Below are 17,406 nucleotides of genomic sequence, written 5' to 3' on the forward strand. Positions count from 1 at the left end.
CAAGTATATCCAGATATCCGGTCCGAAATTTGGATGAACAACCCTAGTCCATGGTTAGAAAGATGGCAGCAAATTTTTCAAAATGAGTATTATCACCAACAAGCTCCATGGTCAGTGTGATCAACTCGAACACGCAGGCCAACACTGCAATAGGCCTAAAGCTTTTGCGGATGATCAGTAAACGTTGGTCCCCAGTAATTTAAAAAAATAAAAATAAAAAATTGAGATGGCCAATCAGAAAGAAGATGGAAGAGGGATATTTACTTATTACGTGACCAAACGAGACCAATCTTCTCCAACAATTTCTCCCATGGTCAATCCTAATGTAAAAATTAAAATAAAGCAATTAGAGAAACGCTATGAGGGAACCTTACACCAGTACATCTCCATCTAATCAACATATAATGTCATTTTTGTCTTATCTTCTTAAATATGTGTGTAATAGGAGAACAAAAACGATAAATCATATATTGATTAAGTAGATATGTGTGATATAGGACTTTCTTATAGTATTTCTCAAGCTATTAATGATATAATCCAATTCCACAATGGAGGGGATATTCAGTATTCTGCACAAGGATCAGCTGGAGATTCGAGTTTGGCTACATCGTGCGAACATAGCCGTTAAGAAATAAAAGCAAAATGTTTTTCCTTTTAATAAAATAATGAAGAAAACAGTGTCACAAAATCCCTCATTTGGAATGGCTTGATCATTTCAACGTTTGGAAGAGACGACCAGATGTACCAGACTGGTAAAAAGCAACATTTTCTGCAGCACCCAATTTGGGTAACTAGAAAGCACATTTCCAGGCGGACCGAACAAGATGCACTGCCCAAGCATCCTTGGCTCTGAAAATGAAACGAGAGAATGCTAGTCTTTCCCAAAATCAGTACTGTAGTGGGAACTAGATTCAAGTTTCTTTGCTTCATTCAGTTTCCGCACAGCCTGAGACAAAGATAAAGAGATGAAACAAATATCAAGGCTTCTAAAAGCACAAGCAATCAAAGTTACCGTTAGTATCGCAGCAGAAAGTGAAAAACATTTGAATAAGAAATGGTTTACCTTCATGAAATCTTCATGGATTACGTAATCACGTTCGGCACGGATAGCTGACATTCCAGCTTCAGTACAAACGTTTCGAAGATCGGCCCCATTAAAGCCCTATTACAAATTGCAACAAATGACTAAATTAGGAGGAAGCGATAATTAGCTTAAAACAAGCACACGCCAAGATGATGATTCACCTCTGCAAGCTTTACAACAGCTTCATAGTCGATTTCACCATGTTTGGCAATTCCAGCAGCATGAATCTTAAGGATTTCCATTCTGGACTGCTCATTCGGCAATGGAATCTCTATTTTTCTGTCCAGCCGCCCTGGGCGGAGAAGTGCTGGATCAAGAACATCAGGACGGTTTGTTGCCATTATCATTTTAACCTAAACAAAGAGGTAAAAACAATTAAACGTTATTTCAGCTTACTGAATCAAAACAGAGACAAGGTCTGCATTAAGTTCAACACTCCTCCACATAAATATCAAGCAGATTGATGTTATTTAATTGACTTCAATGTTCAATCTCTTTACCTTTAACAATAAATAATAGACATGAAATTCATCTTTTCTAATAACTAGCTGTGGAGGGAAATTTTATGAGGTTGGCTAAAAAACGCCAGCACATGATTCCCAACAAGCCTCCTACCCCCACCACTTTTTACCCCCTAGAACAAAAATAGACCATGCCCTTGGATTTGACAGAAGTCAGCCTCTGAGTTTGCATGAGCACCTTCAATCGTATCCAAAACAGGAAGATAAATGACATACCTTCCCAAGCGAATCAAATCCATCAAGCTGATTAAGTAACTCCATTAGTGTTCTTTGAATCTCACGGTCAGCACTTGTTCCCTCACTGAAACGGCGCCCACCAATGGCATCAATCTCGTCCATAAAAATGATGCAGGGCTTTACAAGCAAATCAATGTAGAAAAGTTACTCCCTAATAGAGATACAATATATTGAAAAAGAGTATCACAATATAATTTATCTTACCTGGTGATCACGAGCATAGCCAAACATTTCTCGTATCAGCCGTGCACTTTCCCCAATGTATTTATCAATAATGGCACTTGAAACAACCTATATCCACATGACAGGTGAAACACAGAGAAAATAACAACATCTAATTTACACGAGCATTGCAAGTGTACCAAACTCTTACCTTTAAGAAGTTTGCATCTATGTTACTTGCAATAGCTCTAGCTAACAATGTCTTGCCAGTACCAGGAGGTCCATATAGAAGAACACCCTGAAAGAGGAAATTAAGGAAAAAAAAGCATGTCAATCAAAACTCAATCATCTAGGTCTCAAAAAACATTGTTCCGCAGCAATTTGATGGCTTCAAAATGTTTACACGAATTAAGAAACAAAGTAGATTTTTTTTCCAAATCAAACCTTCGGAGGTTTGATGCCAACTCTAAGGAAGAGCTCTGGATTCATGAGAGGTAGCTCAATAGATTCTCTTAATTCTCTGATCTGATCAGATAAACCGCCTACAGCAGAGTAACTAACATTACCAGGATCCTCGTGCAGCATGTTATAAACAACTGGATCAACCTGTCAACTCAAATAAACAGCCATAATGAACAGAGGGCCTTCGAAGATTACCACCAGATATGCAACTGGCAAAATCATTTCCACCCACCACAAAAATCTTCAGTTAATATTACAATCTACAGAATTAATCTTCGAAGAAAACTTACTTCACGTGGAAGAGCCCGCATGATAGTGAGTGTTGTCATATCAAGGACCACTCTTGTTCCTGCAGTCAGTTTTTCCTTATCCACCTTACTACGGCAGCCAACCACATATCTGGGGCCGCTGCTTGCCTTAACAATTACTGAAATCACACAAGCAATCACATTCTGCAATTACCAACCAGCTCCAAAGAACATCTCAGCCAAAAAAAAGCAATGCAACTAAAGATATAAGAAAAAGTAAACTTATTCCAAAAACAACAAACTTGGCACACAATTCTTCCAATAAATTCTATTTTTGTAAGTGAACTCTTTGCCGAGGCATCCCTGGGATAGTTGGGCACTGTTCTTGATCATCCGGTGTCAATAAAAAAAAGTTCTATTTTTGTAAGTGCTACACATGTCAAATACCCTGAACTGAGGATCTAGGAAGGAGAATGAAAATCCATGTACAAACCAAGGCCAGAAAGATAATATAACATGCAAACTTTATTGCAGATGGAACATGAAAGTCAGAAATATAAGTTACAGCGTTCATTGTCAAGAGGCCTGAGAACTTCTCCAATGATCTGCCCAACACTTTGAAGCGACTTCAAGTCATCTTCTGTTTTGTTGAACTCTTTCTTCGAAGCTCGCAAATTTTCCCTCACTGAAAAATCAGCACCCAACATTGTTACTTGCCCCTGGTAAAAAGAAAGCTCTAAACTGCATAATTGTTACATAACACAATTAAGATTTGGCCAAACAGAAAATACAATCTCAAAATGTGAACAACAATCAAGCACGACAATAGGTGCTGATTCATAAAAGGTTCAAACTTGTTTAGGAAAGGTCCGTCTTTTCTCAACCGTGGGTTAGTGAGAATACCCAAGTTGAGTATGAATTCCAAGCCCCAAGGGCTGCAATAATGGTAAGTTGAAATTAAATCCCACGCACAACTTCCATTGTCGTCCTTGTAAACCTAGCCAAATATGTAAACTTATATTTTCTATCTTCTGAACTGGTACCTTCAAATTACACACAAGGCATAACAAACAGTGCCAAGTTTTTAGTCGTTAACCTGTCTTTCCGACTAAGCTCTCCGAACAAGCCCAAACAATTCACTCTAATGCAACGAACAAGCCCAAATAAGCCCGAACAAGTCTTGGTCTTGGGTCTCACTCTCTCCAAGGTGTTAAACCTTGGGTGCAAACAATCATTTGTGCCACACCTTCATGTGAAAAGTGAAGGATTTAACCAGTTTTATATAGAAAAACTTTTAAAAGTGTGGTGCATGGGACCAAAGTTTACTCTGGAGGAGTAGGTCCCAAGGGCTTGCCTTGGAGAGGTTCCGAGATAAAAGTAAATAAATAAATCCCGATATTAAAAAAAAAAAATTTACGGATAATTTATGAAAATAAGTAGTGGACTCAAACGAAATATATTAGATCCAAACCATTTCGACAGCCACTTGCACGGAATGGCACAAAACCCTAAGAACAATTACTTGCCCAAAGCATTTGGAAGCCAATGGAAGCGGACATCCTAGCTAATCTTTAGATAAATAAATAACTGAATGGGGATCCCTGAAATGATTAAAGGACTAAAAAAGACCAATGTAGTAGGGTTCAGAAAACTGGGGCTACGAGACTGACCGGATCGTACTCGAGATTCGAATTCTTTGTGCTGGAGGAGTTTCTTACGGTACTCCGCCTCCGCATTACGACGTCTTGTAGCCTCCTCCGCGTCGCTCATCGTCGTAGCACTACTCGCAATGCCAGAGTCGGTCTTTAATCGGAGATGGAGAGCTAAAACTTGAGAAAGAAGCAACCTTTGGGATCTTTGGAGCTTTGGTCCGGTTTGTATTCCTAGCGACGGCAAACGGCTTTATGTTATGTGATTAACTTTGTTTGTAATTTATTTGAAGGAATGTTAGGTGGTTTGGAGTAAGAAATAATTTTAACTAATCTCATTTTATTTTATTATTATAATTATTTTAGATTTTTATATAAAATATAATAAATAATTATAAATTATAAATTATAATTTAACTTTTTAAAATTTTAAAATAAAAATAATATTAAAAAAAATAATTTTTTAATAATATTTTATCTAACTCTTAACTTTGATCTAAAACCATCTTATATAATCTCATTTCACTTTCCAAACAACCTCTAACTGTTATAGATAGATGTGGTTTAATTATTTTATAGCAAAAATAATTTTAAAATCTGACTACTATATCAAGTCATATCAATTTATAAATTTTGATAAGATCTATTAAATTTATTTTATAATAAAAATAGATTTATAATCTGACTACTACACAAATCATGTTAATTTATAAATTTTCTATTGTATAATTTATTTGTTACTAAACTATTTTTCATTTACCCCTCCCTCTTGCTCTCAATACTAATACACATTATTTGGCCATGTAAAGTCTACTAAAGTTTATTTTTGGATTAAAAAACCATCCCATTTAATTATTATAACTTTTCTAAACTTTTAAACAAAATATAATAAACAATTTAACTTTTTCAAATCTAAAAACAAAAAAATATTAAAATAATATATTTTTTTTTAAATTTTAAATTTCATCTCATCTCAACTCATTATTCAAATATCAACTCACAATCCAAATCTTTCCTAACACGTCATCGTATTAACCACAAGATCTTTCAGTTCTCTGAAATGTTGGAACAACAAAAACGTGATTGTTTGCATATATTTGTGATATTATTATTAATAGAGAATATTATAATCACAAAAAGATTTCATAAAAATAAATTTATAAACTAACATGATTCCATGTGATTCATTAAATCTATAAAAATAATTTTATAATCTGACGGAGATAATATCAAGACAAGTCAATTTTTTAAATTCATTTTTTAAAATTATTTTTTATATTCCTATTAGGAAAGAAGAGTAGCATTACTCTTTTTAAAAAAAAAAAAATCTATTCATCATCTTAATTCTCATCATTATATGATGTGATATTAAATGATAGGTTCATAATTAAAATATAATAAATAATTTCTAATTATCTAATGCCACGTCATAGAATGATGAGAGGATGATGAAAATTAAAATAACGAGTAGCATTGCTCTTTGCTTTGGGTAGAGATGAAATGGCTAAGGAATTAGAGTCCATTGGAATGAGAATTTAAGTCATACATTCTCACCATAAGATAAAACAATGGAAATTTTAGGTTAAAAACAGCCACAATTTAACATCAGTCATGAATGAAGAATGCAACTTTTCATTCGATCGATCCAAGTGCCATTGAAAGTCTTAAGAATTAGAGTGGCTCTTTGCTTTCAGAAGAACTTCCTTCAAAACCACAGCAATTCTATGGGACATGTGGTGTTCCAGAAACCTCTCCTTCACCCTCTCATATCCCTTCTTTCCCATCGTTAGTCTCCTTTCTACATGGGTGGCCAATTTGACAATGTTGTTTGCGAGAGGTGTTACACCTTCTTTCCCAACAGGATGCAACAACCCTGTTGTCCCATTCACCACTATCTCCATGGTGCCTCCGGCTGCTGTGCCCTGAAAATAATGAATAACAATTACAATAATGTACATAGGAACAGGATCAAGAAATAAAAATATGCAAGCACATAACCGTGCATGTGATGCAGGGTATAACTTGTACAAATCTATACATACATATATGTATATGTGCACCTTGCACACAAATATGTAGAGAGGAAGATCCAACCAAAAATAGGAACACAATAATCCATTCTGTATGTGAGCAAAAAATAATTTGGAGAAGGCACTGTAGCTCAATGGTATTTTAGCGTAGAAAAAAGTCTCTAATTAGCATACTGAATATGCGAATTGGAGAATGAGTACTGCAGGCTCTTGTGGAGAATGATTCCAATCTAGATAATGCAGTGTATATGGTGAAAAAGAAATGCTTGCAGTTTCGAAGACTGTAAAAGAAAAATAGAGGAACACAAATCTTCATTGTTCAATATAACTCTACTACTAAATGGCTGTTCAATTACTTTCTCTAGTTAGGTGTATATGATATATGCTCCCACTAACAAAAGTTATCATACTTCTAAAAAATACAATCTGATGAGGGGGGATCTGGATTTTGAGGGCTTTTCTCTAGAATTTAGAATCTTCTCTATTTTCAAGAACTTGATGCCAGTGCCCTTAGTCTAATTAACATATTCAGAAGGTAAAAAGAAAGTCATTCCATGTTCTGAAGGACCTACCAAAACAGGCAGCTGAAAGGCCATTGCTTCGATGGTTATTCTCCCAAAACACTCTCCCCGGGCCTACACATGAATCGGATAGGTTCAAACCCTTAGAGTGAAGCCCCAAATGAAGAAGAATGGCACGCAGATTCAATGACAAACAAAATACAAACCAAAAGAACACGAAGTGAAATAAAAAGAACAATGGAAGGTGACTGGCGTGGATAGGTACAGCTAATTAACATGACACAGCCGACCAAGATTCTTTAATTTCTTTTTAGGCTAGGAGTAATGGACTAAGATAAAAAGTTGACTGCTTCTAGCCTCTTAACAAAGACATCAAATAGCCAGATTCTGACATGTTCACCTTCATTAGCATTTTTTTTTTGTTGTCTTATCATGTTTCACTTGACAAAGAAATGCTCTCTGTGTGGAATTGGGTATACAAGGCAGGGGACGACATTTAGGTCAAGGATAATTAGCACTTTCGTAAATTGCTTATCAAGCTGGGGGAAGCAGTTAAAATGATTAAACATAAAAAGCAAACACCAACGTTTCATGTCAGTTACGAAGGTTAACAGTGGAAAATAGGCCATAGATTTTATTTAAAAAAAAAAAAAGTAGAATTACATTTTATATTTGCAGAAAGTACCTGAGAATTCTGAACAAGAACATCAATGGAAGCCAGATAAGGAGCTACTGTAAGGGTTTTGTTGACAAATTGAACATGATTCTGAATATTATTCTCCAGTACAAAGTTCCGCAGTTCTGTCTCATACTTCGTCTGAGCATTCATATCACTTCCCACTATAACTGCATGCATTGATGGCACCTGCAGTTTCTTCTCTTTAATTTTCTGTAGACTTTCATGAAAGGAACGAAGAAACAGATCCTGACCTTTCCCACGTGAAACACCTGTTACATCGTGCATTTTTCTTAGAAAATAAATAAATTTTAAAGCCGAACAGTACTATCACATGTGAATCTAACCTAGGGTAGCGTATAGAAACAAAGAAACAACTTGCCTACATGATGCCACTAATGGAATGTGACATCCTAAAAAGCCAATACCAAATTTTCAAATTGATCCTAGCCTAGGAAGATGGGGAAATATGCGAATTGGGAAAGTAGGTTCACTTCTTTGCAATAGAAGAATGTAAAGCACCCAACCATTGGTAGCCCAAGTGGTAAGGGAGAACTTGTGTGCATGAGCCCCATGTCACAGGTTTGATTCTCCCTGGGACCAAACTGCGATTTAAGTGGGAGGCCATGGCCGTGGGTTGCTGTGCTAGTCTCCCGGGGGTTTAGGTTCCATGGGTGAGTCCTAAGGGCTCTGCCATGGGGTGGTGCCCCCATCATAAAAAAAATAGAAGAATGTAAAGCACATGTAGGGACAGATAAACAAGTGAGTGTACAACACTACTTTTCACCAATCAGAGTAACCCAAGAGAGATGTCTTATCCCATCACTTTTTTTTTTTGATAAGTAATAAGAGATTTTATTCCCAAGAATAGGCATAAGCCTAAGTACACTTTTATCCCATTGCAAGAAGAGCATACTGTTAATGACGGCAAATATCAGATCTTCATTCCGCACTCCAAGAGATTCCCGGACATGCTCACGAAGAATTCTCTTGGCTACACCATCTTCAGCAACTTCTGTTAGTTCCTTGCTATTTCCAAGGTGTACGACATACGTTTCAGGCATTTTAATCCTGTAAAGCATAGTGGGAACATATCCAAGATAAGGTCACCCGTCACCAGCCAAAAGCATTGAAGTATATCAATTGTACATTACATACAATGCCAATGAAAACCTATCATAACAGTGTAAGAACTTCTATAGTTCTTCCCCACAAATATTGTAGAATTTAAACTTAAAGAAACTGAAGGCAGATAAAAGATTCAGCGCACAAAAGATTAAAAATCTATTTTGATATTGGAAAATATCCTAATTGAAGTTAGTTACATACCCTAAACGCTCTCGAGTCCTGTTCTTCCAGTATTCTGCAGTTGTATGTGAATCAATCATGGCACCTGCAACAAAAGGGAGGTGCTTAACATACTCCACTTTGAAATAATGTCCTCTCATTTCATGAATCCACCACAAAACCTTTGGAAGAACAATAGGAACTTTTTCCTTGAGAACGGCATCCAGCCATTTCCCAGCAACAGCAGTATTCAAAATGACCAAATCAGCTTTAAGAGCTGTATCAATAGCTTTTTGGCCCCTTGCAGCTAAGACCTAACAACATCAGAGTATTCACAATTAGATGGCTGATATTTCAGATGGCACATCAAATGCCGATTTCTTTGTCTTGACCTCAAGTTAGAAGAAATGAAGTAAGCCAACAGATATACAAGACATGGCAAAATTAAATAATCCACAGTAAGGTATATCTCATTAAACTGATTCACAATGGCCCTTAGTAACAAGTTTTCCAAAATAATAAATCTGATTTTATTATGAATGAAGAGCAAAGTTGTTTTTTTCGTATAACTAAATGAAAGAGCAAAGCTAATGCTAGATTAATCACACCACTTCTATATCACATTCAACACCACTGACTGCGAACAAAATCCAGTCTTTAGTCCAGTCAGTCTAGCAAACTAACTAATGCAACATGACCCACAGAGCCTCCATGATTTGAAAATTTGATATTAGAACGTTGAAATTCACTGCCAAGTAAAGGCACGTTGCATATTTTTTGGACGAAGTTAGTAGGATAGACATCAAGTAAACGTTACCGTCTTAAATAAACCAAAGCTCTCATTTTGCCATATATTTAGGAAATAGCAAAAGGAAGGATATCAAGTAAACTGAATATTTTTAGATAAAAAAAATTCTATACACCACACTCCCATCCTATTTTTATCTCACTGCGTAAGATGTAACACGTTTATCACCTGATCATTTATTGGATAATTGTTTATCATCCAAAAGTCATAAATAGGTCACATCTTAGATAGTGAGACATAAGTGGGACGAGAGTATAGCATTACTCTTTAGATAAACCAGACCTGCACCCCTCGGTCCAACATCTTGTGCTCCAAACTGTAAACAACATCGTCTGGTTCCGCTGGTTTCTGATTAGTAATCCAAACCACCTCCGAACCCACACCCCTTAACAGAAATGCAAGCTCCATTAGTAACAAAGGCCCGCCTGCAAAGAATTTGTAAATACAGAAGCATATTCAAGCTTATTGTTTTCTACAAATTTTATCTTTCCCGCGAATCAAAATAAAAGCAGCAATGTAAAAGTACCAGAAAGAGAGAGTTCGTGGGAAACCAAGAGCACGAGCTTGGACTTCATGAAATCAAGTGGATTTGGTGTTGCACCGCCGACTTGAGCTGCTGAGTATATCTGCGAGCTTGCATCTTTTTCTTCTCCAAAACTGTCGGTAATACTGCCAGTACCACTACTGGCACTTGTGGTGCAGGAATCGGTTCTCATGATGAACACCATTACGGTAGAAAGCGAAAATATAGCCAGAATCATCAGCCCCCACCGCTTCTTCTGAATGGACACCGCCCGCGGGCTCTGCTTCCCCATTCTTGTGCTTCTAAATCCGATGATTCTGCTACTAAAAACGCCGCATTCTAGGGTTTCCGAATACGATCGGTGTGACCAGTCGAGTATACATGATCTCCAAAATCTTGATAGCTATACGAATTACGAAATGTGAATGGAAAGCAGACTAGGCAACAACAGACTTTGGTGCCGGAAGCGAATCCATTTTGCCTTTGCACAAGATTTATCGGTAAGTTTCTTGGCCTTCGAAGAAGAAATACCACATGGATCTGATCCACTTTATAATAATAAAAGAGGGAAAATATAGCTGTAACTATAATTGTGTATTAATACATGTATTAATTTAATATAATTAATTAAAAAATAAATTTAACGATATTAATTTAAATTTTGAATATAAATAAATCAATATTGATATATAGATTAATACGTAATTTTATTTGTACATAATAAAACTCAAGAAAGATTATAATTTAATACATTTTTTTTTTCTTTTAAAGTAAACACACACATATATAAATAATCTTACGTGCAGTTGCTACAGTTATTTCGTACAGTCGTGAGTATTCAAGTGCCTTATAATCACTTAAAAAAATAAAATTATTACTATTAAATTTTTTTCATGTATGCGTTATATTTATTTAATTTTTTTAAAATAATTATACGACGCTTATATACTCATTACCACATCTATCATTTCTTTATATAAATATATATATGTATAAATAAATTACACCATCAAATATGATTATTGAGATCAATGGAAATAGAACATCTTAATAACCTTATGTAAAGATACAAATTTCCAAAATATAATAATTTTAGATACAATTTAACAGATTTGGTAAAAATTAAAAAGAGGTGATAATTTAGGCGTGAAAGACATTTTTTATTATTATTTTCTTTAATTTAAGTTGAACATCATCAACGAGATCATCTTTTTTTTTTCTGGGTAAACAGAGTATGGGTAAGAACATTGTTGGGATGGGCCCGCTCTGTGAGAATGTGTGCAGAAAAATCTACATGTCGTGATTATGAATCGTAATTCATGCATATTATATGATCATTACACTCTTTTTCTCAGAAAAAAAAAAAAAAAAAAAGAGGAAAAATGTTTAAAATAACCACAGAAGTATGATTGTATAATACAAGAACGGCTGTACAGACTCGGACTCTCTATTAACAAAGTCTCACTTGCCAGAAGTATAGAAGACATGAATGATTAGGAAACATGAAAGAAGTCCCAAGAAATAGATGGTGATTCAAGGAGGCTATGATATACAGAGTTGCCTCATTGGTGTGAGCAACCTTGCAAATCGAAGGGGCACATGCGCCTTCACCAATGTCCCATTTTCTTTATACTCCTACAAATTTTGAAGGCCATACAAAAAAAAAATAAAAAAAAATGAGAAAATAACACAATACGATACCAGATAGGAATTTTGTCAGTAGTAATGAAAGCTAGCCAATCCATCCTCACATCGCAAAACCATCATCTCGGGTGCTAATTACTCATATCGCTCATTTTGCCTCAGGCTCTAAAGCTCAGTCAAGTGAGCAGATAGCTAAACTTGCCTTTAAAATTCGACCAAGATCTCCAGTTTATCTTTCTTCTCCCTTATTTGAAGCCAATACAGACTGATGAAAAAACCAGTGATTATATTCTAGAATATTTTAAACCATTGATCTCTCTCGCTCTCTCTCAGGAGAAGACTCAATACAATAATTAGCAACACATTTACAGGACTGGGAACAGGAACAGATAAAGGGTGAATTAAAAGAAAAATAAATGAATTCAAGATACTGCTAATACTTACAGTTCTCTCTACCATTCCAACTTGATGTATGGTACTCAGGAGCTCTCCCTTGTCAAATGGAATTAAAGCTTCCACCCATACCATAGAGTCCTATCATGCATAATATTTATTTAATTTGATTAGTATCCTCTCTTAAGCACAATGCAGACTCGGCTCAGAGTACCAACTGTCAGAAAAAAGGAAAACTAACTATTTCCAAGGACAATGGAAATACTGATATAAACTCACTACCTTTAACTTTTCCTGAACTGCATTGCAGAATTCATGTAAGCCTTCACCATTGAAAGCGGATATGCAAATAACATCTTCTCTCTTCTCTGCTTCTGACTTTATTTTTTGAGGATCACTGACCTTATCAACCTGCCACAAGCAGCCACGGAAGTCAGGTTACCATCAATATCATCTTTGGAGCTTATGCAAGCAAGGGATGGACCTAAGAAGAGGATTCCAAATCGATAACCTCACCGAAAAGTTTCAGCGGAATTAAAAACTGTAGTCGCAACAAGAAAACAAAATATAAGATGGAAAAGAAAACATGCCTCATACTGAATCTAGATTTTGACAAAAGAAAGGTCCATGGAGAAAAACCAATAACTATAAGGCTTCACATACATAAAGAGGAAAGGCAGAATTCAATTGTTTGACCATACTGATTTGCAATTGTATCAGCAAAAAAATACCCCTCTTCACCTTGTTCCAAACCATCAACTTTGGAATTGATGACACATCTAGTTCTGACAGAACCTTTTCCACAGCTTCTATCTGTTGCTCTGCTAGAGGATGGCTGAAGTTCATAGCAATACATTATAAGACTGATTTTTTTTCAAACAATATATCACCAACAGGCTTACCATATTCTACCTTATGTCCACCACATGCACCAAAAGCGATGACTCCGATATCTCCTCCAATGTAGCTCTGAAGGCAGCAACCTGAAACCCGTTGTTGTTAGACATAAAAGAAAAGACTTCTTGGACTTCAGTCCAAAATTGGACTAAATTGGTCAAAACCCCTTCTTTAGTAATGATTATGACATCAGTCATCAATAGATTGAGGCGGATCTCACCAGTGTAGTGGGTAACTTTTGGATGAAACCAACCGTGTCTGTGAGAAGAAACTCCTTCCCGTTCTTCATCTGGATAGAAACAAAGGGAGAAAACCTTAGCGTTTTCAAAATAAGTCTGTATAGTGCTTGTGCGATGAAAGTCAAGATATCCAGATTCATTGGCACCTTAACAGAAACCAGTATGATTAAATGAAGTACAGACTCTTAATTGGAAGTCCTAAAAACACTGTCCCTTGACGACTTTTTAACTAAAATGAAACCTGGTTACTATCACATGGAAAGAGACATTATCTAGAATGATTGCTTTCCAACAACATAATTGCATAGAAAATAGTTTTGAACTAATAAGAATGTCGTGAAGAGAGTCTTCACAGAATATATTGACCAACCTGAACCCTTCTTGTAGTTGGATCAAGGGTAGCAAATAATCGATCCTCAGCAAGAACATTGGCTCCAGTCAATCGATTTAGAAGTGTACTCTTTCCAGCATTTGTGTAACCAACCTAAAATTTCATCCATGTCTACTGATATTAACAACTAAAAAAACAAGCATCCTTACAGCTTCGAAAGCCATGAAGTCCAGGAATTTACTCACCAACGATACTACCGGGACAGGAACAGATATACGCCGGTTTCGATACTGCTTTCGATGTTTTCTAACTGATTCAAGCTCTTTTTTGAGCGCCCCAATCTAGAATTTTGAATGTGTTAGCAGCCAAGTTCAATCTCTAAAGATAAGAAAAATCATACAATAAACTTTCGGTAGAAAAAGGCATGGCCGCCACAAAGTCCAAAATATGAGACCTTTTTTTATTTCCCTAAAAGCAATTAAAACCTCAATGGTCTACAAGTGTTTGAGAAAAGATGTGAAGACATGTCTGGATCATTTCTTCCAGTTATAAGGATACATTGATTATTCGTCAAAAGCATGTCGCGAAAGGTCGCTTACTTGAGTACGTAAGATACGCTTATCCACTTCAATTTGTTTCTCACCCATCCCCTTCACCTTGCCTCCCGCTTGACGCTCAAGGTGAGTCCACATTTTTGTTAGTCGAGGTAACTGGTATTCCATTTGTGCCAATGCAACCTAGAAAGAACTGATTAATGTTAGAGCATACCATAAGGAGTATCTTCCTTCTGCTATTTTATTAGTAGGTGACAAGGTGTTTGACCTCATTGGAAGACTTGAAAACCTGCACCTATATAGGTAATAAGAACTCAAAGTATAATAGAAGTGTTAAAAGAATTTGGCATCTCCTCTCCTATGGAGAGATATACTTCAAAAGAGTGATAAATTAATCACTCAAAGTATGCTCTTCACATTGTCCCAGATTTGCTTCAAAGATTTATAACAGCAGTATGCCAAAATTTACCTGTAAAGATGCTTCATGTGTTGCTGCCCGCTGGTTAAAGATATCCAGGATGAGGGCAGTGCGGTCACAAACTCTAACATCTCCTCCAAAAGCCTTTTCCAAATTACGCAATTGCCTAAAAAAGTGTAACATTAAAATGAAAAGCATATTTTAAAATCCAAAATGTGCATAATAAGGATTTATGCAGCTGCGAGGAAAATTAGAACAGGCCACATCAACAACATGGACAAAATGATCCCTGTATCAGATGAGGCCATCTAAATAAAGACAAGATTAAAATATAAGTATCACTCATATGTGGTACACACAATAGGGTCACACTCCATGGAATTTGATACCACAAACGATCTTGCCTGTTAGCAAATGCTCTTAAATTCCACCAAAATTCATTACATATTCACGTATTCTGAGCATCAGCTTTTGTCCCATTCAAAACTGAAAGAAAATGTACTATACTTGTATGTAATTACATTGCAAAACAGGACAAGGTCAAAGCAGCAGAAATCTTGAATTTACTGAAAATCAAAGCTGAAATACAGAAAACCAGCTTATGGTTGAAACTTCAAAGTTCCATTGGCAGGAGTCCCTATGGTATGAAAAGCTGAGAATAGTAGAACCAAAAAATAAATAACTAATTGGCGAAAACAAGTTTGAGCAACCTAGTATGTAGGAAGAGCCAGTATTGACAAGATAAATACCTCAGTTCAGAAGAACAAATTTAAATAGGAAGCATAGCTATAGACACAATAACCATAAAGTCAGGAATCTAACCCAGCTGAAAGCTCATCATCAAATATCACAGTCTCAACATCAAGGGCATGAATTGCACTCTTAATCTCTGCAACCTTGCCAGACCCAATATAAGTTCTTGGGTTCGGGGAAGCTAGTCTGCAGCACGTAGCAGAGTTATTAATTGAAGCAAGGATGCCAACAGGTCAATACTTCCTTAGAAAGAATAACATACCATGTACATAGGTTGTTGATGCATCGTGCTTTCAAAGGCATACAACACTACAACAACAGTCTAACTCCATGCTAAAAGAACATAGAAAGAAAATCCCACGCTTTAAGTGTGTTATACATGTTGAGGCCAAAGCAATTATGTTCTGTGCTTTTATAAATGCACAAATGACACCATAGTGAGTGACTAGCATTGGAGAAATGTATATGATGTCGTCTAGAGCCTAGAATTTGCATTCTAGGTTAGAAGAACTGCACTATCTAATCTCAGCTAATGGTACAACTTTTTATATTTTGTTTATTCAATAAGTGAACTCCATTGTTCCCTAACAGGATCCATAAGAGCTACAGACAGAAGGCAAGAGATCCACTTTTTTGTAATTATGCATTTGCTTAGCAGGTTTACCAGATGCATAACTAAATTAGTTGGATTCGAATCATCATCAATGCATGATGATTAAATAAGAATGGTCCTTAACATCTCACTTTAATCTCGCGTGCAAAAGAACGTTAACTGAACTGCAGCATTCAGATGAGAAGTATCCAGAAAGACTCACTTTTGATAAGTGGAATCGACAACCAGAAGTCCAGCAGTGTCAGCCAGCTGAGCCAACTCCTTCAGTGATTCATCTATATCAAAAGAATTCTCTGTATCACCTTTTCGTTCAACACCAACAAGGTACGCTTTTTCTTCAAAAACCTGTGAAGATGATTAGTTGATTAGTAAAATTACTTCTTTTTCCTTTCTTTATTTTGTTTCTAAATTTTCCTCTACAGAATATTCCACCTTAGCAAATTAAACATTGCTACGGTATACTCTAGCAGGATCTGAATATTATTGTTGGTCAGCTAAAGGGCTTCTACTTTTTTCCATCCAATTTAGCCAAGAAATGAAGTCCGCACAATTAAGCAAATTCCACGAAAATAAATTATTGAAATAATAATTTTCCATATAATAGCAAACAAGAAAGAAAAATCTGTCGAATCCTGAAAGCCAAAGCGATACCGAAACGTAAAAAATACAGTTAAAAGAAACGGACCTCTCTGCCGTTCCGTATCTTAAACCTATTCTCAAAGCTGTCGTCTTCGTCGTGCTCTTTCTTCTTTTGGACTTTAGTGAACGGACTTGGGGGTTTGGTGTCAGCGACTCCATTACGAGATCCATGGACCTCTTCATGTTCCTCCTTCTCCGCATCTTCGGTACCAATCGAAGGGTTTGAAGCTACGCTTTCATGGGGAACGACTCCGAGCCCTTGCTGGAGAGCTCCGGTAACGAGTCTTGAGGAACTATTTTTACAGCTCGAGTGCCTTCTGAGAGTGAGAGGGAAAAGTAGCCGATTAGGGTTTGGTGTGGATGGATTCCATGAAAGCTTGGGCTCGTGGTCTAGAACAGGCGAGAGCCGAGAGATGTAACATCCGAAACTTGCTGCGCTCATGGCTTTTTATCTTCTTCTTTTTTAGCATTCCATTTCAGCTGCTTCTCCGTGCTGGTTTTAAGTTGCTTTTCGGTACTAACGGTAACGCCCGAGATCAGCTGGTCCCTTGACTTCCACGTGACATGTTTGTTTCATAGTAATTAGATATTTATTTAGTATATACAATAATTTTACGAATTTTTTTTTTAAAAATAATATTTTATATAATCATAAAGTGTGTAAGTATCATATAATTATTTAAAAAAAATTAATTTATTATTAAAAAATTAATTTTT

The 17,406-nt window shown here is 36.1% G+C and overlaps 3 protein-coding genes across 10 annotated transcripts; all 3 read right to left on the reverse strand.

Annotated features, from left to right (window-relative positions):
• Positions 1-489: 489 nt before the first annotated feature.
• Positions 490-4,626, reverse strand: LOC122318532 (26S proteasome regulatory subunit 10B homolog A). Of its 3 annotated transcripts, none has more exons than XM_043135966.1 (10): positions 4,385-4,624; positions 3,280-3,399; positions 2,757-2,893; positions 2,449-2,610; positions 2,216-2,302; positions 2,047-2,133; positions 1,822-1,959; positions 1,246-1,437; positions 1,064-1,162; positions 490-946 (listed from the first exon to the last, which is right to left on the reverse strand). In XM_043135966.1, exons 1-10 carry the CDS (start codon positions 4,482-4,484, stop codon positions 872-874), a joined length of 1,197 nt encoding a protein of 398 aa, XP_042991900.1. In that variant the 5' UTR covers positions 4,485-4,624; the 3' UTR covers positions 490-871. The 3 variants fall into 3 exon arrangements, with proteins under 3 accessions (XP_042991900.1, XP_042991901.1, XP_042991899.1); XM_043135967.1 differs by lacking the exon at positions 4,385-4,624 and adding an exon at positions 3,618-3,636; XM_043135965.1 differs by having other exon boundaries at positions 490-1,162; positions 4,385-4,626.
• A 1,238-nt stretch (positions 4,627-5,864) lies between these two features.
• LOC122318533 lies at positions 5,865-10,768 on the reverse strand. Of its 2 annotated transcripts, XM_043135968.1 has the most exons (7): positions 10,212-10,766; positions 9,968-10,110; positions 8,920-9,191; positions 8,507-8,661; positions 7,600-7,862; positions 6,966-7,028; positions 5,865-6,285 (listed from the first exon to the last, which is right to left on the reverse strand). In XM_043135968.1, exons 1-7 carry the CDS (start codon positions 10,498-10,500, stop codon positions 6,028-6,030), a joined length of 1,443 nt encoding a protein of 480 aa, XP_042991902.1. In that variant the 5' UTR covers positions 10,501-10,766; the 3' UTR covers positions 5,865-6,027. The 2 variants fall into 2 exon arrangements, with proteins under 2 accessions (XP_042991902.1, XP_042991903.1); XM_043135969.1 differs by lacking the exon at positions 6,966-7,028 and having other exon boundaries at positions 10,212-10,768.
• Positions 10,769-11,572: 804 nt separating this feature from the next.
• LOC122318535 (GTPase HflX) lies at positions 11,573-17,218 on the reverse strand. 5 transcript variants are annotated; one of them, XM_043135970.1, is made up of 13 exons: positions 16,736-17,215; positions 16,253-16,395; positions 15,507-15,623; positions 14,736-14,850; positions 14,312-14,449; positions 13,958-14,053; positions 13,752-13,865; positions 13,363-13,431; positions 13,158-13,228; positions 12,909-13,080; positions 12,528-12,656; positions 12,297-12,386; positions 11,573-11,843 (listed from the first exon to the last, which is right to left on the reverse strand). In XM_043135970.1, the coding sequence occupies exons 1-13, from the start codon at positions 17,129-17,131 to the stop codon at positions 11,751-11,753; spliced, it is 1,743 nt and encodes a 580-aa protein (XP_042991904.1). In that variant the 5' UTR covers positions 17,132-17,215; the 3' UTR covers positions 11,573-11,750. The 5 variants fall into 5 exon arrangements, with proteins under 5 accessions (XP_042991904.1, XP_042991906.1, XP_042991908.1 ...); XM_043135972.1 differs by having other exon boundaries at positions 12,987-13,080; positions 16,736-17,212; XM_043135971.1 differs by lacking the exon at positions 11,573-11,843 and adding an exon at positions 11,892-12,117 and having other exon boundaries at positions 16,736-17,218.
• Between the last annotated feature and the right edge of the window lie 188 nt (positions 17,219-17,406).

The sequence above is a fragment of the Carya illinoinensis genome, chromosome 8, assembly GCF_018687715.1.
Source record: "Carya illinoinensis cultivar Pawnee chromosome 8, C.illinoinensisPawnee_v1, whole genome shotgun sequence".
Taxonomy (NCBI): domain Eukaryota; kingdom Viridiplantae; phylum Streptophyta; class Magnoliopsida; order Fagales; family Juglandaceae; genus Carya; species Carya illinoinensis.